This window comes from Monodelphis domestica, chromosome 3, assembly GCF_027887165.1.
Source record: "Monodelphis domestica isolate mMonDom1 chromosome 3, mMonDom1.pri, whole genome shotgun sequence".
Classification (NCBI taxonomy): Eukaryota; Metazoa; Chordata; class Mammalia; order Didelphimorphia; family Didelphidae; genus Monodelphis; species Monodelphis domestica.
The window spans coordinates 100,546,350-100,573,741 of NC_077229.1; the positions used below are offsets into that span (position 1 = coordinate 100,546,350).

The 27,392-nt window shown below is 39.1% G+C and overlaps 1 protein-coding gene across 1 annotated transcript in view; it reads right to left on the reverse strand.

Annotated features, from left to right (window-relative positions):
* Positions 1-22,829, reverse strand: part of LOC100016030 (zinc finger protein 135-like) — a 72,879-nt gene extending 50,050 nt beyond the window's left edge. Inside the window, exons 1-2 of the mRNA XM_056821010.1 lie at positions 21,783-22,829; positions 13,636-13,810 (exon numbers count right to left, since the gene is read on the reverse strand). Coding sequence (XP_056676988.1) covers positions 13,636-13,810; positions 21,783-22,190 — 583 coding nt within the window. The 5' untranslated portion in view covers positions 22,191-22,829. The remainder of the gene's footprint in view (positions 1-13,635; positions 13,811-21,782) is intronic.
* Positions 22,830-27,392: the final 4,563 nt, after the last annotated feature.

Genomic DNA, 27,392 nt, shown 5'->3' on the forward strand with positions numbered 1-27,392 from the left:
ATGCAGTAATATTTCACTTAGCCATTTGTAGCCAAGACTACAGGAAGTTGCCATAATATAAGAAGAAAAGAATTAGAATTCTATTTTGATGGGGAAATGTCATTCCCTTGTCTGATTTTTTTCCTTCAGAGATATAGGGAGCCAGCATGATAGTCAAGCTTTGTACTTGTTTGAGTACTTCAAAAGGAGTGTAGATACAAGGAAGTCCTACGACTTAAACATAAGTTAAGCGTCGCAACCTTGAGTCTCACTTTAATATTTCATGTGTGCTCTATTGGCACTATTCAGGTTTAGTCTGTGCTCCTTGTTTTTATCCCTTTTCCTGGAATCAGACACAAACATTAATCACAGTCCTATATTATTTTATCAATAAATGGCAGGTTCCCATAGTTTAAAGCTTTTAGGCATATATTGATATTATAGCAAGAGTATATATATTAACTTGTATTACTGCAGGGAAAAAATATTAATATTAATTATGTGTACCTTCAGTACAAAAAATGAGAAAAAATCAAATATTCTGATAAAAAAATAAAAGAAAAGAAATAAGAAAAAATAAGAAAAAAATCAGTAATTCAATATATTCTTGAGAAAAAAAAAAGCATCCATTTGTCTATGGATTATTATCTCCAATTCATATGATAAGATAGAGTCACAATTCATATGATAGGATAGAGTCAATCAGTCTCAGCAGAAGATGCTTTCTTCACATGTGAGCAGTGAATCCAAGAGTCTCTTTCTCCAATCTTTATAGATGTTGGAGTAGTTAATAATATTTGGAATGGTCCTTCCCATGAAGGTTCAGTTGCTCCAGTTCGCTTGAAATTCTTGATATAAACTTTATCTCCTGGGTTCAGGTCATGCAGAGAAAAGTCTAATGGTCCAGCTTGTACTGCAGCTCCAGATTCATGAAGTTCACGTAGTTTGTGCTGTAACTCCTGTATATAGGAAGCAATAGTAATATCTCCCCCTAATAGCGATGTATAAGCCGGGGAGAAAGGCTTAGCCTGTATAGGCGGATGTCCAAAAAGCATCTCAAATGGTGAAATATGTAAGTCTCCTCTAGGCCTGCTTCTAAGATAAAATAGGGCCAGAGGGAGAATTTCAGGCCATTTTAAATGGGTCTCAGTGCATAATTTGCCAATCATAGTCTTAAGTTCTTTATTCATCCTCTCCACTTGGCCTGAGCTCTGGGGGTGATATGGAACATGGAATTTTGGAGTTATCCCCAAGCAAGAATATATTTGATTTAAGACAGAATCGGTAAAATGACTCCCTCTATCGGAGTCAATACGTGCTGGTAGGCCAAAACGAGGAATAATTTCTTTTAAAAGTATCTTTGCAACAAAATCTGCTGTGGCTCGGGTCGTAGGAAATGCTTCCGGCCATCTGGTTAGTTGATCTACAATTACTAGACAAAATTTATAACGTCCAGCTTTTGGCATTGTAATGAAATCTATCTGTAGATGTTCAAAAGGTGTGTAAGCCAGAGGACGTCCCCCAAAGGCTTTTCCACGATATGCATGTTGGTTATATGCCTGGCAAATAGGGCAGGCTGAACATACTTTAGAGGCTACAGTAGTTATACCAGGGGCTATCCATACTCTCTTGACAGAGTCCACGATGCCCTGGGTGCCAAAATGACCATTTTTATGAATAGATTGGCAAATTTGGTTATAGAAACTTCTAGGGAGCAGGGGTTTTCCTTCAGGTGACACCCATACTCCATTAATTTGTTTTGCTTTAAATTTTTGTTTCCATTTTTCCACTTCCTTTTCATTATAGGAGAGTGATAAATTTAAATTATCAGTGGTTGTTAATGTTAAAATTAATCCAGGTCCTTCTATGGCTGCTAGTTTTGCAGCGGCATCTGCTCGGTCATTTCCTCTAGAGACAGGGTCAGAGCCACCTGTATGGGCAGAGCAATGAACTACAGCTAGGGCTTTAGGCAGTTTGAGAGCAGAAAGAACTTCATTAATAATTTCTGCATTAGCTATGGATTTTCCAGCTGAGGTTAAAAATCCTCTTTGGAGCCATAGCATCCCGACTGAGTGACAAATGCCGAAAGCATATCTAGAATCCGTATAAATTGTTGCCTTTTTATCCTTGGCAATTATACAAGCTTGTTTTAGAGCTATGAGTTCTGCTCCTTGAGCGCTAATGTTAGAAGGTAGTGAAGCTGACCATTCAGTGGCAAATTCTGAGACTACGGCAGCTCCAGTGTAATGTATGCCATCCCTCATAAAAGAGGAACCATCGGTAAATAAAATCAGATCTGCATTGTCTAAGGGAGTGTCCAAGAGATTATCTCGAGGCTTTTCTGCCATGGACACTAATGTTTCACAGTTATGTAGTGGTTCTCCTGAAGTAGGTAAATCTGGAAGCAAGGTGGCAGGGTTAAGAGTTGAACAGCGTTTCAAGGTAATATTTTCACTATTTAATAAGGTTATTTCATACCTTGTAATTCTCTGATCCGAGAATGCCTGTGTTCTATGTTTTACCAATAATGCTTCAATCTCATGTGGGCACATTATTGTTAATGGACATCCCAATACTAAATCAACGGTTTTTGTTACTAGTAAGGCTGTAGCAGCTACTCCTCTAAGGCATGGTGGTGCTCCTGCTGCTACTGGGTCTAGTTGGGCAGAATAATAAGCAATTGGGCGCTGAGAAGGTCCCAAAGTCTGAGTTAACACACCAGAGGCTACTCCTCTTCGCTCATGCACATATAAAGTAAATGGCTTGTTGTAATCTGGGATGCCTAGAGCAGGGGCAGACATGATAGCCTTTTTCAGATCTGTTAGAGCTGACAAGTGTTCAGGCTCTAATTTGAGGGGTTCAGGAACCGAATCCTTTGTTAATGCTATAAGGGGTTTAGTGATTTCCCCATAGCAAGGAATCCATTGTCTACAAAACCCTGTTGCTCCTAAAATTGCTCTCAGCTGTTTCTTAGTGGTAGGAGCACTCAATTTTTGAATGTTCTCAATTCGTTTTGGAGAAATATAACGAGCACCCGCAGTCAAGATGAATCCCAAATATTCTACTTTTTGGAGACACCATTGAACTTTATCCTTAGAGATTTTATGTCCTCTTTTGTGCAATTCCAAAAGAAGGTGTTTGCTATCTTCTTGACATGTTTCTGCATCTGTTGAAGCCAAGAGTAGATCATCTACATATTTGATTAATTTGCTATTTTTAAATGTTATATTGTCTGTGTCTTGGCTCAAAATTTGCTCAAATAAGCTCGGACTTTCGACATAACCCTGTGGCAGCCGACACCAGGTATATTGTGAGCCCTTCCAGGTGAAAGCAAAAATATGCCTGGAGTTTTCATGTATTGGTATGGAAAAGAAAGCTGAACACAAGTCTACTACTGTAAAGTATGTAGCCGTGCTAGGAATAGATGAAATAATAGTATGTATGTTAGAAACTACAGAGTGTCTCTTTATAACGTGATTATTCACTGCCCTTAGATCCTGTACGAATCTATAGATGTGTTTGCCATCGGGTCCTTTTTTTGGTTTTTTAATTGGCAGGATGGGCGTGTTGTATTCAGATTTGCAAGGGATTATTATTCCCTGTTCTATTAATGAGTTAATAACTGGTGTAATACCCTCAATTGCCTCCTTTGAGAGGGGATACTGAGGGATAGAAGGAGGTGGGCTAGATTTAGTTTTTATCTGCACAGGAACAGCAGATTTAAGTAAGCCTACATCAGAAGAAGATGTGGCCCAAAGGGACTCCGGTATATCTTTAGGTATTTCAAAAATGGAAGGTTCTTTTGCCTCCTGGTTTTCCGAGAGAAGTACAGGGAGTAAATTTAAAGATTCCTCTGGTACTTCTAATGATAATGAGCCATCTGGGGAGCAGGTTATTGTGGCTCTGAGTTTGCATAGAAGGTCCCTCCCCAGCAAATTTAAAGGGGAGTCAGGCATCAAAAGGAAGGAGTGTTGTACCTCTAGGGGTCCTACAGACACCATTCTAGGAGGAAGTCTTTTAACTCTTTGGGTTATTCCTGATACTCCCATTACATTCTCTGAGCCAATAGAATAACATTGTAAATCAGGTGTTCTCTTTAATACAGACCAGGAAGCTCCGGTGTCTAATAGACAATCATAATAAGTGTTACCCACTTTTAAGGTAACATGGGGTTCATTAGTATGGGGAGGGCAGTGGATAGGGACAACGGGTAGTAGGACATCAGGGTCTGGGAAATCAAAGGTTGTATCCTCTGATTCCTGTGCCCCAGCCCCCCCCGGGCACCATCATTGTGTTTGGGATATTCCCTGAAGGGCACCTCTCTGAGGGTCATTAGTACCTCGAGTAATTTTTGGACGAGCGCCATTTCTCATATATTGTTGAGTATTATCATTAAAATTTTCTTCAATTTGAGCATTGTCATTAAATTCCCAATTCCTATTTCTATAATTCTGGTTTCTAAAGTTCTTATTTCTATATTCATTATAGTAATTTCCATAGTCATTATTATAATTTCTAGAATTCTGGTTTCTATAACCATTATCATAATTTCTATAGTTATTATTTCTAAAACCATTATTAAACTGTGTATTCCTTCCAAACATCTTAAGAAAGGTTCTACATTCCATCATTTTGTGGCCCTTCTTCTCACAGAAGTGGCAAGTAATGGATTGATAATTGGATTTCTGGAGAGGGGCAATTGTCGTTGGTTCATTATCATGCCCACTTTCTAATTTAGTTATCCTATCTATTACACATCTCATTTTTTTCTTCATTTCCTCCATGTCATCATTATTCTCTTTCTCCTTTTCTTCGTTTCCCTTAAAAACATATATAGCTGTTTTTCGCAATTCTTCAAGGTCCATATCTGACCATCTTGGGCATTGTGTTTTAAAATAATTTTTAATTACTTTGCAAGAATTGTTTACAAATATTCTTCTAACTTGTCTTATACTACTCTCTTTATTTAAGTCCCAATCTAAGTATCTGTCCCCAAACTCGATAATTCTGTCCATAAATCTGGAGGGTGTTTCGTTTTCCTTTTGCTTAATTTTTTCCAGTTCCATCCACTTATCTGTACTGTCCGCACATTCCTTCATGGCCGTGAGGATGGCCTCTCTACAACGGTATAGTTGTAGATAGTCCTCAGGATTATTATAGTCCCATTCGGGATCCTGAGATGGCCAATGTGCTGCATTACGCCCCCGGGTTTTGTTGACATGAGCAATTATTTTATTTTTTTCACGTTCACTTAAAAAAGCCTGTAGTAAGCTCTCAACATCCTTGTAAGACGGATTATATTGAAAAAATATGTCTCCCATCTTTTTTGTTACTAGAAAAGGATCTTGTTCATATGTGGGGATATTTCGTGTAAATTCATTTATTTCTTGGGGAGTAAACGGTATCCTATGTCTTAAAGTCACCACATCCCCATTTCGTCCTATTTCAGGTACTTCTCTTAGAGGAAACAGGCCTCTAGTTGAATTTTGCACCTGTGGGTCAGTTTGACAAGGACAGGTTTCTCTAGGAGGACAAGATCTCCCTTGCATTGGAATTTGGTTTTCTGTAGGAGAAGGAACATGAGAAGCTGGGATTGCAGGGGAAGGGTTTTGGGGATTAAATTCAGACAAGATTTGCACTACACGAGAGAAGCAGTCTGTTAACTGGGCTATAGGGAAGGTGTTTTCCATCTCTATTTCAGGGAAGGAAATTTCCTCAAAGGTTCAGAAACAGGTCTGTTTCTGGTAGAGTGGTTTTTTGCCAATTGATCCTGTAAGAAACTTTTTAGATCTTCTAATTGGGCTTGCATTTTATCCTCAATTTTTCCTATTTTATCTTCCATATTTCCCATTTTATCCTCAATATTTCCTATTTTATTCTCAATATTTCCTATTTTATCCTCAAGTTTTTCTATTTTATTCTCAATATTTCCTATTTTATCCTCAATTTTTTCTATTGTATCCTCAATTTTTTCTATTTTATCCTCAATTTTTTCTATTTTATCCTCAATATTTTCTATTTTATCCTCATTTTTTTCTATTTTATCCTCAACATTTTCTATTTTATCCTCAATATTTTCTATTTTATCCTCATTTTGTTTTATTTTATCCTCATTTTGTTTTATTTTATCCTCATTTTGTTTTATTTTATCCTCAATATTTTTTATTTTTTCATCTCTAAATATAGTATTGAGGAGTACAAAAATGACAGTACCTATTAATATAAAAATTTGGAGGTATCCTTCATTCCTCAATGCCCCTACTTCTTCAGCTGCCATATAATTGTCAAAGAATGTAGTACTCATTTTTATATGTATATTTTGTAATTTCACAAAACACGTGGGGAGCAGGGCAAAGCAACAAACTTTCCACAGGGTTTTTTTTTTTTTCTAATCCAGGAAGTTGTTCCTTAAGGGAAAGGATATTTAGAAACAGTTCTTCCAGCCAGGACTTTAGAGTCCTGTTGCTGAGATTTAAAAACAGCTGTTTTCTGTCTATCAGAGTCACACAGCTGGGAAGTATCTGAGGTCCGATTTGAACCCAGGACCTTCTGCCTCTAGGGCTGGCTCTCAATCCGCTGAGCTACCCAGCTGTCCCTTAAGATTAAAGGGAAGAAAAAGAAAAAACTGCTGATTCCAATTTAACTTAAGGAGAAAAGAGAAAAAGTTTTTTATACTCACGTGTTCTAGCAGCTGTGTCTTTAAGCCAAGTTTTTTTGTTAAAAAAAAAAGAACTAAGTGGTGAAACAGTATAGTAAAAAGGCAAGGAAAAAGTTTTATTGAGAGGATTCTTTAGACTCCCGTGTGGTCAGCCACAATGTTACAAGGGAATCACTTTAAAAGACTGATATATATTAATTTAAGGTCGCCAAGGAATCAGCTATGTAATTCCTAAATGAAAAACTCAAGTCAGCCGTCAGCCTTTTTTGGAGTTTAATTACAATAGCAGCAAGAAAGGAATTAGAGATATATATAGAGAGAGAGAAAGGGGAGAGAAGGGAATAGGGCTTAAATACCCCTTCTGTTTAGGCTGGGCCAAAAGGCCCAAGCCCTTAGATAGCTGGGGCAAAGAAAAGAGATCAGTCCCTATTACTCACGTGACCAAAATGGAGAAACAGTCTAAGAGGCCCCCACCTTCAGCTTCCTTCAGAGCAAGCTTCCTCAGAGCCCAGGAACAACCCCGACCCAAAAAAAAAACTCCCCCTCTCCCAGTCTCCAGACCCTCCTATCTTTAAGGACACCATCCAAGTTGCCTCCCCTCAGTCCTCACATCTACCAATCACTCTTCATCAATTTCCCTGTCAATGGAGGCTCTCGCTTAACCCAGGACCGCCCAGAGGTTTCTGGCTTTTGCACATGTCTGTTGAAGGTCATATTTTCAAATGATTAAATCTATACTCCTTTGCTACAGCCCTTTCTAAATCCTGTTAACTTGAGTATGGTAGAGATTGGAATAATTAAATTTTGATCTAGGCTGCAGCCCTTACTCAATCCTATTAGGACTGAATAGGGTGGAGATTTATTCCAAGTATCTCCATTGTATCAATTCTAAATCAATCAAGACTCAAAGAAATTCCTGTTCTATGCTTAAGCATAGGTCAAAGTCCTTTCCATTGTTCAGCAAAGGGTTTCTGTCCTAAAGTAATCTTAAGAAGGGAAGAGAAGGAACCTCCCATGCCAATGGAGTTCCCATTCCAATAGACTATCAGTAAGAAATTTTCCAAGTATGAAATATCCCCATGGTGAAATTTTCAACAATTATAAGTCTAAGGAAATTTGAGGTTTACATATATTACTGGATTCAATATTCTCTTACACTGAAGGTTGATTGAATTTATTTTGAATGTACTGAGTTTTGAAATTCTGTTGTTTTTCCCCTATAACTGTGCTGAACAAATATTATTGTAATTAAGCCCATATGAAAAAAAAAACAACCTTTCTATTTTGACTTTTTAAATTATCACATAGATGGACTTCAGGACTGGTTATAATTGTATAACAACCTTGGAAAAATTTAATGTGCTAAATACCTCAAATGATTTTAAGGGTTTTTTAAATATGATTTTTGGATTTTTTTTTTTTAACAATCTCTGGTTATTTTGCCTGCCCCTACCACGAGGTAAGGTCCATTCTAGTAGCTGAAGTGAAATGTATTTTATAAACCCCAACCTTCCCACATGTGAATGGAAATTGGGCAGTTAATCTCAGGGCATTTGTACCCCTAAAAAGCCTCCAAGAAAAAGGAGCACCCCTTTATTTATACTCTTCAGCTCTCTACTTTACTTGCACCAGAATGATATCTAGATTTCTTGATTATGTTCTTAACCCAAGATGAGTTTTACTTTGTTTAAAAATATATGTTTAAATACCAAGGTTGAAAGATTGCTACGTTTGTAAAAATTGTGACAAATGTCCATCAATTCATAGGTTTTAAAAATGTCATACAGGAACTTATGTGAAATATGAAAGTGTGTTTGTTTGCTATTGTAATTAATTGGGCTATTGAGAATTTTGGGGATTTTGGTAACTACATATTTGTACTACTGTATTTTTTAAAATGAAAAAATTGTTAACCTTGTTCAATTCATTTGCCTTCTACTCACAGTGATCATGGCCAGATATTATGAGGAAATGGATCTCATTTTTGGTGAGAAAGACTTGTATTTTATATTTTCTTAGCTGACACAGAGTGTCAATGATTATAAGCTACATTTTTGAATTTTTTAAAGCTCTTTTATTATTATATTTTTCTTGCATGTGCAATATACTTTTCCAGTTTTTTTTATTATTTTTTCTCTCCTTTTTATATTTGAAGCACATGTCATCAGCATTAAGATTTTCTTTAACTTTTTGACTTTTCAGTGCTACAAGTTTGAAATACATTTGCTAATGCATGCCCTAAAAAGCTTGTGACTATAAAAACGATGCCACTAATTATTTAAATAAACTATGGGACTTTGCTTAATGATTCTGTCTGATTCCAGGACAAGATATACACACAAGAGCCATTTCATAGGGCCAAAGAAAGGCCAATCCAGGATGGATTGATGCACGTCTAGGCCAATACAAAGGTCTTGAACCAAGTGTGAAGACTCAAGGTTACTATGTTTATCATTGCTCGACATAGGCTTTCCTTGTATCCACACTCACTCTGAAAATACTCACAGATGAGTATCCCTGAAACCTTGGCTCATATAATCTGGTCCCCTTTTCTGCCTTCCATAGTGTGGTACCTTTCTGTAGTCCTGGCTATTGACTGCATAAATGCTTCATTGCTTAGATCATTTTGATTGGGCCCTGATTCAAGGGCCTGTTATAGATTTATTTTTCTTTTTACTTGGAATTTTTACACATAAGACTTTGATAGTCTATATTTTCATCCAGAATTTTTTTTCTTTTCTTTTGGATTTTTCTGATATCTTTTTAATATCTCTTGCCAATTGATTCATATACCTCAGCCATGCATCCCTAAGTGATCCCGGTTTTTTAATCACCTTCTTAATGGGGGGGAATGTAGAAAAATATTATTATTTAAATTGCAAAGTTTAAATTCCTTTTGAGAAGAATTTTAGATAAAGAAGATGCTACCTCTCTATATCCAGAGAATGAACTGTTGCAGAAAGATGCCGGAAAACCTACACTTCATCAAGAAGATCAAAAATGAACTTTGGATATGATTGATTGAACTGAACTTTGATTGAACATTTATTGTAAATGTACACATTTATGTCAAAAGGGACTGCCCCTAATTTGGCTTTCTGTCAATACGCCTAGCAAAACATTGGTTTTGCTTTATTTTCTTTTCTATTTCCTCTCTCACTATTCTAATTTCTCTTAGAAAATTGAATATTGTGTATATCTTTAGTTAGAAGTGCATTTAGGATTACAAATTGATTATGTTAAATGATCAATGGGGAGACTAGTCTCCCAATGATCATCAGGGGGGGTTGTAAACCTTAAAATTTCACAGACTTATGAATGTTAAAAATTTTACTCCACATTGAGGAATCTTCCAATTCCCTACTTGAAATAATTCCCTACCAGATAGTGAGAACTCTACTTGAATGTGAAAACTCCTTGCTATGGGAGGATCTCTACCCCATCCCTACTTGGGACTGCTTTAGGGGAGAAAACTCCTTGCTAAACAATGAAAGTACTTGAAAACCATACTTATAAAGGAAAGGAGTTCTTTGAGCCATGCCTATTTTTGGAATTGATACAATGGGATGCTAAGTGCCTATAAAGGTGGGGCAACTTGTAAACTACTTAGACCTAAAAGGTAAAAACTTACTCAGAGGTTTTCTCTTAATGAAATTAGTCGACACAGCAGCATTTTTTTTCTGACTTACTAAAGAGATTAATCTACTCAGCTGTGAATTCAAAATGGGTTGTCTTTTGGGAAACATCTACAGTGATTGGTAGATGTAAGGACTTAGGGGAGGTGACACAGGAGAAAAACCCCTATATATGAAAAAGCAGAATCTCTTGAGAGAAGAATTCCTTTTGGAGGATCTCTGATGAGGACCACTTGGGAAGAATCTCTTGAGAGAGGCTCTGGAGAAGGGAAGCTCTTGGAGGACAATCTCTAAGGAGGTCTCGCTGGAGCTCCTCTAAGGGGACTCTGTCCCTCTGGAGGCTCTGGAGAGAGGTCCTTTGGAACAGTCTCTGGCTGGAAGGCTCTCTGGTGAAGTCAGCTGAGATGGAGCTGGCCTGGTGTCACTAGAATCCCTTTTTAGGCAGACCTTGTGGTGAGTGTTAAAAGACTGACTGACTGATCTCTCTCTCTTAAGACTCAGGTCTAGGCCATGTTGACTTAAGGCCCTTCATACTTATTTCCTTTTTCTCTCTTCCTCTCTTTTCTTTAATTCCACATTTGTATTAATTAAAATCTCTATAAAACCCAGTTGACTTGGGTATTTGAATAATTGGGAATATTTCCCTGGCAACCACCTTATATTTGATTTAAAAACCAAGACACTGTAGTGAAACATATTTTCTGAGGTCAAATTTACTCACCCTCTCTTATATCTATCACAACTTATATCTTCCACCATTTTAACTCACTACAGTTTAAGACCTCAACCATTTTAAATCTCACACCCCTAAATGTGGGTGGTTCTCTAGGATCTCCTATTCAATCATAGTTTCAATTATTCCCTCTATTCAGAAGATGTCACTCAAACATCTGCTCCAAATTCCAGTGTTGCACTTCCAATCACCTGATGAATATTTCTGCCATTATATTCTGCCAGCAACTCAAATACAACATGCTCCAATCCAAACTTATTATTTTACCTCAAAAACCTGACCCTTCCCCTAAACTCTATTTCTTTTAATTGTACCAATATTCCTCCAGCATCCTAGGCTCATAAGCACCAGAAATCATTTGACTCTTCTTTCTTACAGGAACTTCTAGATCCAAGCAATTACTAAATGCCTATTTACTAAATCTGGTTTAGGCTACCTCCATACAAATACTTAAATTAATTCTCTTCCCTTTGCTCACAGCAACCACCTTAATTTGGGCCCTTAACACTTCTCATCATCAAATCCTGTAACAACCCTCCAATCTAACCCTTATATCCCCTGTTCCCAACAGTTCAAGTCTTTGCTTCTTCTTACTAGCACCTACGGTAACTACTTCCAGGTGTACCTTCTAGACTCTGACCTCCACGATGATGTACCAGTAATCTAAAAGTAAGACCAAGTCCATTCTCTACTAAAAAACCTTCAGGAGAGGCAGCTAGATTGCTCAGTAGATAGGCCTGGAGACAGGAGGTCCTGGGTTCAAATCTGACCTCAGACACTTCTAGCTGTGTGACCCTGGGCAAGTCACTTAACTCCAACTGCCTAGCCCTCACTTACCATTCTGCTTCCTTGAAACTAATATTCAGTACTGATTTTAAACAGAAGATAAGAGTTATTTAAAAACAAATCAAAACAAGCTCCAGACCCTGGCATTCTAAGCCCAATACAAAGTGGCTCCACTAAACCAGTCCAATCTTATCTTCTACTACTCCCTTTTGTGATTTTTAAATCTCCATCTTGCTTGGTCTAGCACCCAAAATTGTGCAAACCCATACTACACAGGCATGTGCTAGTCAATGGCAAATCAGAAATAACTAACTGCCCACCTAGGCTGTCCTGAGCCAAGCTTGAGCCACCATTGGTACATGTGAGGTGCAGGAAGTGAGGTAGAGAACAGCCTCTGGAGTCCGTTCATTTCCTGGGGACAGGGTTAGGCGCCAGTGCGTTCTAGGAGCTCCAGCAGGGAGGAGGCCCACAGGCAGCTTTCCTTCAGATCGGTCACGTGAGTGAAGGACTGATTCCCTTCTCTACCTTGGCCTTCCAGGCCTAAACTCCCTCTGGCTCTGCAGAAGGTTGAGCTAACCTCTTTCCTTTTCTCCCTCTCCTTCTTTCTTACTCCAGTTGTAATTAAACCACCATAAAACTCCATTCTGACCTGAGTGTTTCATTTAGGAATTTCATGAGTGAATTCCTTGGTGACCTTAAATTAATATACACCAGTCTTTAAAAGTGATTTCACTATCACACTTTCAAGTACTTTATATTCCAAACAAACTGGGCTAATCTCAGGCTGGTCTCCAGTTTGTCCTCTCCTTAATCTCCTTGACTTTGCTTGCATTAATCTCCAACCTTGGAAAAGATACTCCCCAACTCCCATTTATTGAAGTATATCCTATTCCTTCCAAGGCCAACTCAAAAGTCATCCACTCTATGAAGACTTCCCTGGCTATCCCTCTCTCCTTTATCCCCATGATAGGTGTAAGTGATCTTTCCCTTTATTTCTCATAACATAATTCTGTACCACTTCTTTGAATTTATGCCCCTCTTCTCTGTATCCCAGTCAATGTATACTTGTCAGAGTTATCAATAGGATTTGTGCCTTATCTATCCTTGGCATTCTTAGAATATGGCAGCATTATTTTTTTGTCAAAAAAGAGGAAAATGAGTTGAAGAATGGAGAGGGATGAAGAGGCCGAAAGGAATACTGGGGGTGCAGCCATGAGGAAGGGCTAGGGTAATTCTATTTCTCCACTAGCCAACTTATTGTTTATATCTTGGCACCTCCTCTCACACTGAATGGTTTAAAGGAAAGATCACTGGACTATGAGAAAAAGTCCTAACTTAGACATGACCGTGGGCTAATCCCTTTTCTGTCTCTAGGTTTTAGTTTAATTCTCTATTAAGTGAAGATATCATTACTTTACTACCTCTCTCATGGGGTTGTGGTGAGACAGAGACCAAGTTATTCCTATGAAAGCTTTTTGAAAGTGAAGGGCTTAATAGATGTCTGCAATACCACTGTGGCATGCTATATCTAATCTCCATTGAAGTCCTATTACTGTGGCATAGAGGTGACTGGGCTTTCAAAGTCTATGGAAGCAGAATACCAGTTCTACCAAGTTAGGAAGGCTTTATGCCCAGTGATGGAATGTATATCTCTTGTCAAAAGACTTGCTTAGCCAAGTTGAACAAAACTCAATCCTAGTTTGGCTGAAAAATGATATTTTGGCTACAGAAACTCATGGAGCACAGAGAGGCTATGACTTGCATTCAATGGCTAGAAACCTTGCACTAAGGAAATCATAGATTTTTTATGTCTTTAAGTCCCATTTGTGGGAAGGAAGGACTACCTTGTTGGGGATCCTGGAGGGACACCAGGTTTCCATGATGAAGAGATTCAGGCTTTGTTCTTGAAGAATCACTGGTCGAAGGCAAAGAAGATGACTCTGGTACTGCTCCCAAGAGTGTCATTTCTGTCACTTTCTCCTCTGACAGCACTTCTGTTTGCTGGGCAAAACTTGGAACCTGGAGAGCAATTAGAAATATGGCAGATGAGAATGGATCTGTGAGGAAAGGGGAAGCTCACTCTTAGCAGTGATAGAAACCATCCCCTGGGTTCAGGGTAGTTTCCAATTCCCAGGGAACCTGGAGCCAAGACTATGTCTAGAGCTTTTGCCTCTAGATCTGCTCCCTAGAGAAAGGGACAGGCATGTACAAAAGACAACAAACACTAGTGAAGCATGAAGGCTTCTGAGGAGGTCCAGCAGGGCTTGTGAAACAATCAGGAGTGTAGGACTGCAGGCAATGGAAAGGTGTGAATGAAAATTATTTGGGCAAAGAAAAAATTGATTTGCAAAGCAAATGAGCTCAGAACTTTTGGAACAGAAATCAATGGAAGAGGGGAGACTATTCCAATGGAACCTTGAAGGAAACAGGAGGCTCCAGCTGCCTGAGACTTCATTCTTCTTGGCTGTTTCTACATGAAAGCGCAAGACAGACCCCTTCCTCTCCTCTCTGGCCATTGCCTTCTACCTATTCAGTGAGCTGAAGAAAGATTTGTTTTGCCCAGAAGAGACATCAGCAGTGTTGTTAATATCTACCCTTAGGGGAAGATAATTTTGTTTTCTGAATTGACTTTATCTCAAAATCTTCAATCAACAAGATGACTTAGAAATTAGGGAGACCCTAATTTCCCTCTTTCCCCCAACCTCTTCTTACCCCCTCTCCCCAAAGAATAAAAGATCTTTATATTAAAGGACTAGTGAAATTTGGTTATCAGTGGGAAAATCTTCAGCTTACCACCTGTGAGAAAATCTTTATCCAGACAGTTGGGAAAAGAAACAGTACGTGATGTAGAGGAGGGGCTCAAGATTCAGTCTCTTCCTTGGCTTACTTCCTGGTATAACTGCTCTAAAATATTCCCCCCTCCCCCAACTATAATTCACCAAGTTTCTATATCTACTACAAAGGATCTGAGCTATTAACAGATAAGGTACATGGGATAGGTACAGATCATTGATTCAGAATTAGAAGGGACTTCAGACACTGAGTTCAATTTTCTGATTTTATAGAGAAGGAAAGCAAGGTCCAGGTTATGTGACTTGTCCAGAAAATTATAGCTAGTGTCTGAGGTAGAATTTGAATTCAAAATCTTCCTGACTCTAAATCTACTGCTCTATCCACTGCCCCATGGAAATGGCATAGAATAAGTTCATTGTACTCAAGAGAGTACAACAATTAGAAGAGATTCCAAACACAGGAGATTTAAGTGAACAACTATGGCATTAATATAAATGGCATTTTAAACTTTCTTACAATTTACCATAAAAATGGAGATTTGAACCCAAGGACTTCAACCACTCACATCTTGCCTGCTAGGTAGAGAGCGCTGCATGTGCTCAGAAGCTGAAGTAGGAAGTGGACCCAGTAGGTGGAGAGTTCCTTTAAATAATAATTTGTGATCCCAGCCCAGGTGAGAAATCAGGTGAGGTTACAAAGCATTCTGGGAAGTGGCCAAGGACTTCTGGGGATTGAAGTCCAGGGTTCAAATCTCCATTTTTACATTGCTCTACAAAATTTTGAGGAAAAACTACATTCCTATAAAATCTGCCTGGCCTTAATTAAAACATGCCTTGTATCATTCCTCCTTTGAAAGAGCTTTTGTTGGCAGAGATGAATCTGAAACTTGGCTATACTGCATTTGTTTTATAAGAAAGGGTAAATTGATCCATGAGAACTTATCTATAGGAATTTGTCCCAACCTTTCTATCAGCATTCATATTTTTACCTCTTCTCAGGGCAAGGAGTCCCTGAGCTCATAAGAGAAAACAACTTCTGGTTTGTTGGAAACAACATAAAAAAATTCATCACAGAACCTCAGAGTTGGAAGGTACTAGAGATACTCTTGACCCCTTCATTTTATGAAGAAGTAGAGTTTTGGAGAGGAAAAGTCAGCTTGCTGAAGGTTAGAGACATTCAAGGATTCAAGCTCAGTTTTATTTATTTCAAATCCAGTTTTCTTTCTAAAGTAATAAGAGGCAAGAGAGAGGCTTAGGGAGCTAGAAGCTTGCTTCTAGGCTCCATTCTGTGCTGAGGACAAATCTCGGGAATGGAAATATATTGTATACTACTCCCCCCACCAAAAATTTTCGGTACTCTTGCTCCTATGCCTTTTTACCCTGGTCCTCATGCCTTGGAAGATCTCCTTCCCACTTCTTCATCCCATTGCTTTCCTGAGATACATACCTGTGGTACAGTAGAAAGTCTGAATTTGGAGTCCAACAATGTAGGTTTAAATACTGGCTCAACCCCTTCTTAGCTGACAATTAACTCTACTGTATTGGGGAATCCATCCAACCCCTCTTGGGTTGGTTTCCTTACCTGAAAATGATGACATAGGAGGGCCTTTCCAGCTCAGAATCCATGAACCTTTACAACTCAACTCAAATGCCATTTTGTCCAGAGATTTTTTTTTTTTGTAATCTACTGGTAACAACCAAGATGTAATATCACACTGTGCTTTGTAATTCTGAAATTCATCATGAATTTTTGCATATTAGAACCATCTGTTTATAGCTTATCTCTCTACTAGACTATGAGCTTATCTAAACTGTGTATCTCACAACCTCTTCAGACTTTTTACTCCAAAAATCTAGAATGGTGTTCTGCACTGAGCAAATGCACAAAATGAATCAAACTGTGTAACCTTGGACAAGTACCCTACCTTCTTTGGGTCTCAGTTTCTCTTACCTGTAAAAGGAGGGAGCTGGACTAAATGCTCTCTAATGTCTCTACAGAACAAGGTTTCAATGATTTCCTGTCTTCCCTGAGTACTTCCTCAGTGTGTAACCCTGTACAAGATGCCAGAGGACATTGAAGACAATCTTTGCTCTTAAGGAACTTATAAACTCACTGGGGAGATAAGAGGCACATGCTTCAAAGGATAAATCCTACATTTCCAGCTCTGCTATTAAAGAAGAGCTGTAGTATATGTGGATCTCTTTACTCATCTTGAAATTACTAAGAAATTCACAAGTACTGATTAGACTCTAACATGTGCTAGATAGTATATTGGACAGTAGGAACACAATGATAAAAGGGGAAAAGTCCTTGCCCTTGAGGATTTATCAGGGGATATTATCTACACATAAGTATCTAGAGGTAGACAAAATATCTACAAGGTGATGGGGTGGGGCAAGTGGGAAGAAAGATCAATAAAGACTTCATGTGGGGGTGGCACTGGAGCAGAGCTCCCAAATGAGCTATTTTGAGAAAAGAAAAGGAAAAAGGAGTGCATTCCAGGCCTGAGAGACAGCTAAAACAAGACTTGGCTCTTGATCTCCAAAGAAGTGAAATAAGGAGCCAGATTTAATATGCTGACATTGACCAAGGTAACCTTCCTGGGCTGTGGAACCAATTGTACTGTGCAAAGGTTAGAAGGGATTCAATCACAAAGAGTTTTATTTAATAGTCTCTAAGCATTATGGTTTGCACCTCTGTAATGTATATCTGAATGGTCATACATATAATCTATAACATTACATATTTCTGTTTAAATAGAAAATTTAACAACATGCAGTAGGTGAGTGTTGGTAGCTTAAAATATTTCATATAGGCCTAGACCGTTTGGGGAAAAAAAAAAAGAGTGAATCCAGGAGTGCCAACTTATGAATTCTAAAGTTAACAAAAGGCCATCAAACTTCTGTTTTAGAATATTAACCCTGTAATTCTTTGCTGTTGTTGTTCCATTGTTTTCAGTCATGTCTGACTCTTTGTGACTCCCATTTGGGGCTTTCTTGGCAAAGATACTGAAGTGGTTTTTCATTTCCTTCTCCAGCCCATTTTACAGGAGATGAAGGCAAATGGGGTTAAATGACTTGGCCAGGGTTGTACAGTGTCTGAAGCCAGCTTCAGACTCAGTTAGATGACTCATCCTGGCACCAGACCTGGCACTCTATCCATTGTACCATCTGGCTGCCCCCATATCTTATCATTATTTCTTTTTCTTTTCTTTTTTTTTTTAACTTCTGTTCTGTCTTAGTGTCCATACTAAGTATTCAGACCTGGTGCCTTGCAATGCTAAGTATCAACTCTAATAGAGAAAAGTAGAGAGCAATAAGGGCTAGGCAATTAGGGTTAAGTGAGTTGCCCAGAGTCACACAGTTAGGAAGTGTTTGAGGACAAATTTGAACCCAGGACCTTCCATCTCCAGGCCTGGTGCTCTAGCCATTGAGCTTTCCAGATGGCCCTTATTAATTCCTGGCAGCTGAAATTCCCTTCTGTCCATCAGAGCCAAGATCTCCAGGATCTAACTAGGAAATTACTCCAATGTCTGTGTACACACACATACACACAAGTGTATACACATACAATACATACTTATATGTATATGTGGGTAACGTTGTCCTTGGGCCATGGTACTCTGTGTGTATGTAACATATACACATATGTATATATACACATATTCAAACACACATGCAAATATGTTCAAACACATCCTATAATAGGTGATTGTTGTATTTAATTTGATTTGAAAAATCCACTCCAGGAGTAGTTGAATGAATTTCTTTCCTATCTACTCTGAGCAATCTTTACCAGCCTTTTTCTCATTTTCTTGGCATAGATTACAAATATTTCTGGGTCCAGTGATTTGGCAGACCTTGTGATGACATTAAAAAAAATGTTCTTGTCTTGCTGGTGTTACAAGCCTTGTTTGAAATAAGTATACAGATGACCTCCAAAGAATGTAAAGCCTCCGAGTACCTCTAGCAGAGGATTATTCAAAGGGAAAACACTAACTTTGATGTACCTAAGAACAAGTAGAGTTGTGTGAATTAGTATGACAGTTTCAAGGCCAGCAAATTTTAGGCTCCAACATTTTCACTTGGCCCTGAGAATGCTGATGAAAAAGAACTTTAAAATTTTCAAGTACCTACTTGTATATCTGCATGGCAATCTTGATTATAATGGTAAGATACTGGAAAAATGTAAAATATCTATGTAACTAAAACAATGAAAATGATAGTTATAAGGCTGAAATTTTATTAAAAAATGTCTGAAGTACATTCTCTGAAGTACATTACTACTAACATCTACTGAGTTTAAGGTCTGGATGGATTGTTCTCAATCTATTTGATGATGGTCCCTTCCAAATCCCCTAGTAGTTTCCACTTCTACCTGTGGCAGTAAAGGGACTCAAGTCACAGAGTCTAGATAGAACTTCTTAAATCCTCTGGCCCTGCCATGTTTAATGGCAGTGTCAAAAATTTCTTGTATCTTCTCTGTTGTCAAATACCATTCCAGAAGTATGTACATGTTATTTCCAAAGGCAAAAGCTGTCCCCAGTTCTCAAATTCCTTAAAGAGATATTTGGATTGCCTTTTGGATTTTTCCCTTAGTAATTCAGTGTCTTCTTGGTTTAGTTTGCAGATTATAGGTCCTCCAGGAAAATTCCAAAACAGATTTTTAAGTTGTATACAAGATGTACTTTAAGAAGAAGACATGCACACTATGGAAACTGTAACCCACACTCAAAAAGTGAACAAGAAAACATCAAAGAGATCAAATTTAGGAAGTAAAACTTCAGAAGGAAGCAGGCTCCCTTCATTCTAAGAAGGGCAGGATAAGTATTTGTTAGAGATATTGCAGAAGGGATTCCTGGATTGTGTGACCACAAAGGTCACAATGAGATTCTGTAGGATGCTGAGCCAGGATAAGACTGAAGGGGAGGGGAAATTTTGGAAAGAGAGATGGACCACTTGTTGGAGATGATGCAGAAAGGATTTTTGAGTTAGATGAGATGGTCTTAGAATCTATAAAGACTGGCCTCTACTGAGAAACCTTAAATCCACATCATTTTCAAATTCCTAGAAATTCCACAGTGGAATTTAGAATCTCTTAAGAGAGCCTCAGTACAGGAAAAGTGTCACTTTTCAAGGGGAAACTGGTCATATTTCAGTGTAAAGAAATCATTCATAGGTCTTCAAAGCCTCTCACCTTTCTGGGTACAGACTGAGCAGCACACTGGGGCAAAACACTCAGAAATAAGTTTGCTTTGTCTAGGACAGTTGTCTAGTTGTCCTTCTGTGATAATTTTACAGGGTCACTCACTATTTCATATGCTTCTAGCAACAGCCAGAAGGTTTAGGAAGAGCTACACACAGTTTGAATTCATTTTAAGGCTTGAATCCTGAAAGGCTTGTAGACTATAGCTTGGGGGGGAGGGGAGGGGAAGGGAGGCAGCCAGTTTACGCACCCCCACCCAAGAAAATTTCAGCTCAAATTAAAAGCCTGTGCACCTGTCCACAGGCCAAAGAGATCTATCTTAGGAATGGGAAAACATCTGCTGAACCAAATGCAAGGCTCTAATTTCAGTAATGATTTGTTCTGATTGAAAAAGCACCTGTTCTCATGTGGAGACAAATGGGTAGACCCACATAGTGAGAACCTACTGTTAAAACCAGAGTCCACATACAGGACCCTTCAAAACTTATTAGCATTTAAAAATCTCTACAATATGGCCCACACCAATTCTTAGCTTCTCAAAGTTGGTCATGGTCATAGATGATCAACACTGGAAGAGACCTAAGAAGTCATCTAGTTGAAGACTCACTCAAAATCACACAATTAGTGAGCAGCAGAACAAGCATTCAGTTACCTCCACTGTACGCCCAGTGCTCTTTCCAACATCACCCACTGTTCCATGAACCCTTTATTCCTGGCAAACAAGACTATTCTCTGGCCTCGAAAACACATCCACTCTTCTTTTGCCAAGACCAACCCCTTGACTTGTGTCTCCTTGATTCTATTCTCTCCCAGTAAACACAATTATTCTCCCCTTCCTCTAATCTTCAGTCTCTTCCTCTCTCCTAACTCCTGAGCCCTACAAACATGGTCAGACCTCATTTACCTCTTTTCCCTTTCACAGACTCCTGGGTAGGGATTGTAAAATTTTGTTTCTTTGCACATGGTAGGCCTTTAACAAATGCTTTTTGATTGATTCTCCATTCCGTACTTTTTCTCAGGCAGGCCAGTCCTACTTGGAATGCTCCCTCCCTTCCAAATTCAACCTGACCTTCAAGTTTCTCAATGAAGTGTCCTGGGATCCTCCCCAGTTAGGAATGAGTTTTTCACACAGATCTCTTAGTCTGGTTTATACTTCTCTAAAGTACTTGTGGTACTGAATTGTTTGTTTTCCTGAGATTTCATCAAAGTGGGGAAGCTCTACCAATGCAGACTGACACCTTCTTTACAATTTGTAGCCTCTACAGCTCCCCAGGAAGCATTTTAACTAACTTGCCCAAGGCCACACAGTAGGAGATGGGACAGAATTGGCCAGGTCTCTATCCATGGTCAAAAAGGGTGGCATCGAGGTGGTCAGGGGGAATGAGAAGAGCACAGTTCAAATCCAGCCTCAGACACTTATTAACTGGGTAATCCCATACAAGTCCCTTCATCTCTGCCTGCCTCAGTTGCAGCACCTGTGAAATGTATGTACAAGGCACTTGACATATTTTAACCTCCTTTTATTCTTTCAATAATCCTGAAAAGTTCTTTTCTAACATCTGAAGAAAATGAGGCAGATGGAAGTTAAGTGACATGCCCAGGGACACCTAGCTAGTGTCTGTAGGCTGGATTTGAACTTCAGTCCATCACTCTTATCCACTACCCAAGCTTCCTCATAGTATAAGGTCTGCTATATATGTCATATGATGGAACAGAATAGAATAATATAATGATGTCATTCCATATGATGATAGATGTAACAATGTTTAAGATATGACATATAATGTTATGTAAGATAGGACATATGCCAAGTGTATAATAAAATATATTAGTGCTGACTCTTGGAATTACTGTAAGGAGCCCCAACAAGGAGGCCGTCACGGTGGCGACAAGAAGGGGGTTCCCCATTGGGGGTGGGGACCTGCAGACATTGTCACCTCCCTCCCCGCTCCCCCCTCCCCCTTCCCTCAGCCCGTCCCGTCGGGGCGCTGACCTGCGGCTCGGCCCCCTGCTCCTGCTGCAGCCGCAGCCGCAGCAGCAGCTCTACGCCTGCGGCCGCCTCATCTCCGGAGCGCGGGCTGCGGCCCCGCACCCAGGCCTGCACGTCAGCCGGCAGAATGGTGAGGAACTGCTCCAGCACCAGCAGCTCCAGGATCTGCTCCTTGCTGTGCCGCTCGGGCCGCAGCCACTGGCGGCACAGCTCCCGGAGCCTCCTCAGTGCCTGCCGCGGCCCGGCCGCCTCCTGGTAGCGGTACCAGCGGAAGCGGGGGCCCGACGCCGCCCACGGCTGCGGCTGCACAGGCAGGAGAGACGGCTGCAGGGGCTGGGGAGGAGGTGGTGGCAGAGACTGCAGAGGCTGAGGAAGGGGAGGCGGCTCCACCCGAGCCCCGAAGGCCGCCATGGCCCAGCGCGCGCGCTCGATGCCTCGGTTGCTCCTTCTCTCGCTGCGCCTGGGACGTTCCTGACGCACGGAGCCCGAAGGTCAGGTTTGAGGACCCAACGCACACACCACCCAGAGCCCGCGGGGTGACGTGGGACCAGTGCCTGAGTCTAGCTTGGACTCAGTATTCCCCATGTGTAAAATGGGCGGGTCAGACTCCGGGTCGTCGGGGCCACGCCTGTTCGGCCACCCTAAAACTCCGCCTCTCGGCTTCAGGGGCCGGGGTGGAACCAGAGGAGACCGGAAGTTCCGTTCTCGGCACACTGGGGCCGCTCTACGCTTATAGGAGGACTGGAGATCTTTGTAGTATATCCTACTGTTCTTGCCCCTCCTTTAGAAGCCAGTCGGAGAGGAGAGAATTGTCTTCAGCAGTGATTCGTCCCCGCCTCGATCTGGACCGGACCCAGTCGACAACTCCTCTGTCCCAGAGGCTGTAGCCTCTTGCCCTTCATGCTACTCCTTTGTAGGGGTGCCTTTATAAATGTTTAACAAGAATTTTTTTTTTATAAGTTCACAAGACACACTTTGAAAAGTTTGATCTGTATTATCCCATTTCCCCCATCATTTTCTTCTGTCTAGACAATAAAAAAAAACGATTAATCGAGCTTTGGTTTGTAGTTCGACGATTTCTGAGGTGTAAACGCTCCCATTGAAAATGGAGACAATAAGCTCTTTTGAGCTAGGAGGAGCTGGTCATAACACATTTCTGCTTCTGTCCCCAAGAGCTCTGTACTGCACTCTCCTCTCTGCACCTAACTGCGATCACTTCCTTGCTTTCAGCTAGCTAGGATACTGGTGATTCAAGTCTCTTTCCTGCATTCTGCGGAGGTCCAGCACCACATCTCCAGCCCCCTACAGGAAGGGACGGTATCCTTTAGGCCATTTGGACATCCGAACCTCATTCATGCCCCTCACTAATTAGACAGGTAGTGCAGTAGAAAGAACCTTGGACTTGGAGTCAGGAAGATCTGCCTCAGATACTTATTCAACTTGGTTTAACCTTCCTCAGTCTCAGTTTTCTAATATGTAAACTGGGAATAATAATAATAGCACCTATCTCCAATGGTTGTTATGAGGATAAAATGAGGCAATTGTAAAAGAGCTATATAAATGTTACCTATTATTAATAATTAAATCCATCCTTAGGCACTTAACTGTCTGTGTGACCCTGAGCAAGTGACTTAACTCTGTTTCTGTTTCCTCATTTGTAAAAAAAAAAATGAGCTGGAGTAGGAAATGGCAAACCAATTCAGTATCTTTGCTAAGAAACCCCCAAATGAGGTTGAGGAGCTGGACGCAAAGGAAATACTGAATTACATTATATACTACAGTATTCTACAATATAATTCTAAGTCACAAAACATAGATTTAGAAATTGGAACTTTTTTACTTTTTACAAAAGTCCCAAATTTCCTATAGTAGTTCTAACAAAGTCTTTAGGTTCCCTCTAAATTTGACTTTAGTTTAAAATTATTTCAATTTTAAAGTTCCACTTAGTTTGGAAATATGTGAGGTAGCAATTTATTAAAGCAAATTATTTTGATCTCTGAAATTTCATTATGAATTATTTGCTTCCCCTTTAGGGTATAGTTACTTTTCCCCATAAATATAGAATTCAGGGAGATCATTTAATGAACTTAACATCACTGATGAAGATAGTATTAGAAAACTAGAAATGGGGTGTCAGTCTTCTGTCTAACAAAGTGGCAGACCTAGAATTTAAACACTGGTCCTTTGATTCCAGATCCAGTATACTTTCCACAGTATCTTCCTCAATAGATTTAAAATCAAACTTCATTTCCCTTTAAAACTACCCATTCCCCAGACTTTTCTGTATTGAAGAAATCACCCTATTTTTTGTTGTTTTTTTTTGGGGGGGGGGTAAAATTTATTTTATTTGTTTTTATTTTTTAATTTAGATTATTTTTCCATGGTTACATGATTCATGATCCCCTCACACCCATTTTTTCCTCTCCCTCCCAAATCTGACAAGCAGTTCCACTGGGTTATACATGTTCAAAACCTACTTCCGTGTAATTCATATCTACAGTAAAGCAATCCTTTAACATCAAAACCCCAATCATATCCATATCATATTATGTGATTGATCACATATTTTTCTAATGCATTTCCATTTCCACAGTTCTTTCTCTAGATGTGGATGGTGTTCTTTCTCACAAGTTCCTTTGAATTGTCCTGGGTCATTGAATTGTTTCTAGTAGAGAAGTCTATTACATTCGATTGTCATCATGTATCAGTCTCTGGGTACAACGTTCTTCTGGTTCTGCTCCTTTAACTCTGCATCACTTCTCAGAGGTCATTCCAGTTCACATGGAATTCCTCCAGTTCTTTATTCCTTTCAGCACAATAATATTCCATCACCACAATTTATTGAGCCATTCCCCAGTCGATGGACACTCCCCCATTTTCCAATTTTTTGCTGCCACAAAGAGAACGGCTATAAATATTTTTGTACAAGTTATTTTTCCTTATCTCTTTGGGGTATAAACCCAGCAGTGGTATGGTTGGGTCAAAGGGTAGGCATTCCTTTAAAGCCCTTTGAAATCATTCTCTTTCAAGGCATCCAGGTTCATGTAACAGTTAAAATTTAGGGGAGATGGGGAGACTGAGGCAGGTAGAAATGAGTTTCTCTCTGCAAGGAGTATTATATTTTTTAGAGGTTTATTAAAGGTTAAAGATTAAAGAATATACAAGTAAGAAACATGTGCCTAGGCCAGAGGCCTAGACAAAATAACCTCATATCACGCAAGAGACCTCCTGCTCCAAAACGGAAGTCCAAAAAGAGCCAAGACCCCCTCAAAAGCCTTTGAATCAGTTTAAATCCCTTCTCGATCTCGGCCCAGGTGAGATTACAAGGCATTCTGGGGAAGTGAAGCAAAGGCTCATGGGGATTGTAGTCCTGTATTCGAGTCTATTTTTTACATTCCCCCGTGTGATCATTTTGGAAAAATTAATTTTTCCCCAAAAGGATCATAAAAACATAATAAACTTAAAAGATTGCAATAGTGTGAGGATAAGAGAAAAAAGAATAAAACCAATAATTGCTGAACACATTGACAAAAAGCCATTAGGGGGCAGTCCCCTTTGGCATAAAAGTATACATACAAATAAATGTTCAATCAACCACACCCAAAGTTCAATTTTGTGCAACTTGTGGTCTGGATGCTTCTTCATGGTGGCTTCTCCAACAGTTCAGTTCTGGATTCAGAGAGGTAGCATCTTCTTTACCTAAAATTCTTCTCAAAAGGAATTTAAACTTTGCAATTTAAATAATGATTTTTTTTACATTCCCCCGTGTTGTGGGTGATTGAAAGATTCAGAATCAGTTAGGGATGCATGGCTGAGGTATGAGGTATATGAATCAATTGGCAAGAGATATTAAAAAGACATCAGGAAATCCAAAAGAAAAGAAAAATTTCTGGATGAAAATATAGACTATCAAAGTCTTATGTGTAAAAATTCCAAGTAGAAGAAAAATAAATCTATAACAGGTCCTTCAATCAGGGCCCAATCAAAATGATCTAAGTAATGATGCATTTACCCAGTCAGTGCCAGGACTACAGAAAGGTACCACACTATGAGAGGCAGAAAAGAAAGGGACCAGATTATAGAAGCCAAGTAGGAGCCAAGGTTTTGGGGATACTCATCTGTGAGTATCTTCAGAGTGAGTGTAGATACAAGGAAAGCCTATGTCTTAATACATGTTAAACATAGTAACCTCGAGTCTTCACACTAGGTTCAAGACCTTTGTATTGGCCTAGAAGTGCATCAATCCATCCTAGATTGACCTTTCTTTGGCCCTATGAAATGGCTCTTGTGTGTATCTCTTGTCCTGGAATCAGACAGAATCATTAAGCAAAGTCCCATAATTTATTTAAATAATTAGTGGCATCAGTTTTATAGTCACAAGCTTTTTAGGGCATGCATTAGCAAATGTATCTTAAACTTGTAGCACTGAAAATCTAAAGGTTAAAGAAAATCTTAATACTGGTGGCATGTGCTTCAAATATAAAAAGGAGAGAAAAAATAATAAAAAAACTGAAAAAGTATATTGCACATGCAAGAAAAATATAATAATAAAAGAGCTTTAAGAAATTCAAAAATATAGCTTATAACCATTGACACTCTGTGTCAGCTAAGAAAATATAAAATGCAAGGCTTTCTCACCAAAAAATGAGATCCATTTCCTCTTTGTATCTGGCCATGATCACTGTGAGTAGAAGGCAAATGAATTGAACAAGGTTAACAATTTTTTCATCTTTAAAAATACAGTAGTACAAATATGTAGGTATCAATATCCCCAAAATTCTCAATAGCCCAATTAATTACAATAGCAAACAAACACACTTTCACATTTCACATAAGTTTCTGTATGACATTTTTAAAACCTATGAATTGATGGACATTTGTCACAATTTTTACAAATGTAGCAATCTTTCAACCTTGGTATTTAAACATATTTTTTAAACAAAGTAAAACTCATCTTGGGTTAAGAACATAATCAAGAAATCTAGATATCATTCTGGTGCAAGTAAAGTAGTGAGCTGAAGAGTATAAATAAAGGGGTGCTCCTTTTTCTTGGAGGCTTTTTAGGGGTACAAATGCCCTGAGATTAACTGCCCAATTTCCATTCACATGTGGGAAGGTTGGGGTTTATAAAATACATTTCACTTCAGCTACTAGAATGGACCTTACCTCGTGGTAGGGGCAGGCAAAAATAACTAGATTGTTAAAAAAAAATTCCAAAAATCATATTTAAAAAACCCTTAAAATCAAATCATGTGAGGTATTTAGCACATTAAATTTCCAAAGGTTGTTAGTACAATTATAACCAGTTCTGAAGTCCATCTATCCTCGGCAAAAAAAAATAAAAAAAAGCTGTTTTTTCACATATGGGCTTATTCACAACACTATTTGTTCAACACAGTTATAGGGGAAAAACAACAGAATTTCAAAACTCAGTACATTCAAAATAAATTCAATCAACCTTCAGTTCACAGAATAGTATTCAATCCAGTAATATACGAACTTAAAATCACAAAGTTATATCTTAAACAAAACAATGTAATAGAATACAGAGATTTTTTTATAAACCATTGGAGTTTGAAATGCCTTAGAATATAGCCTTTAGTCTCTTCAAAG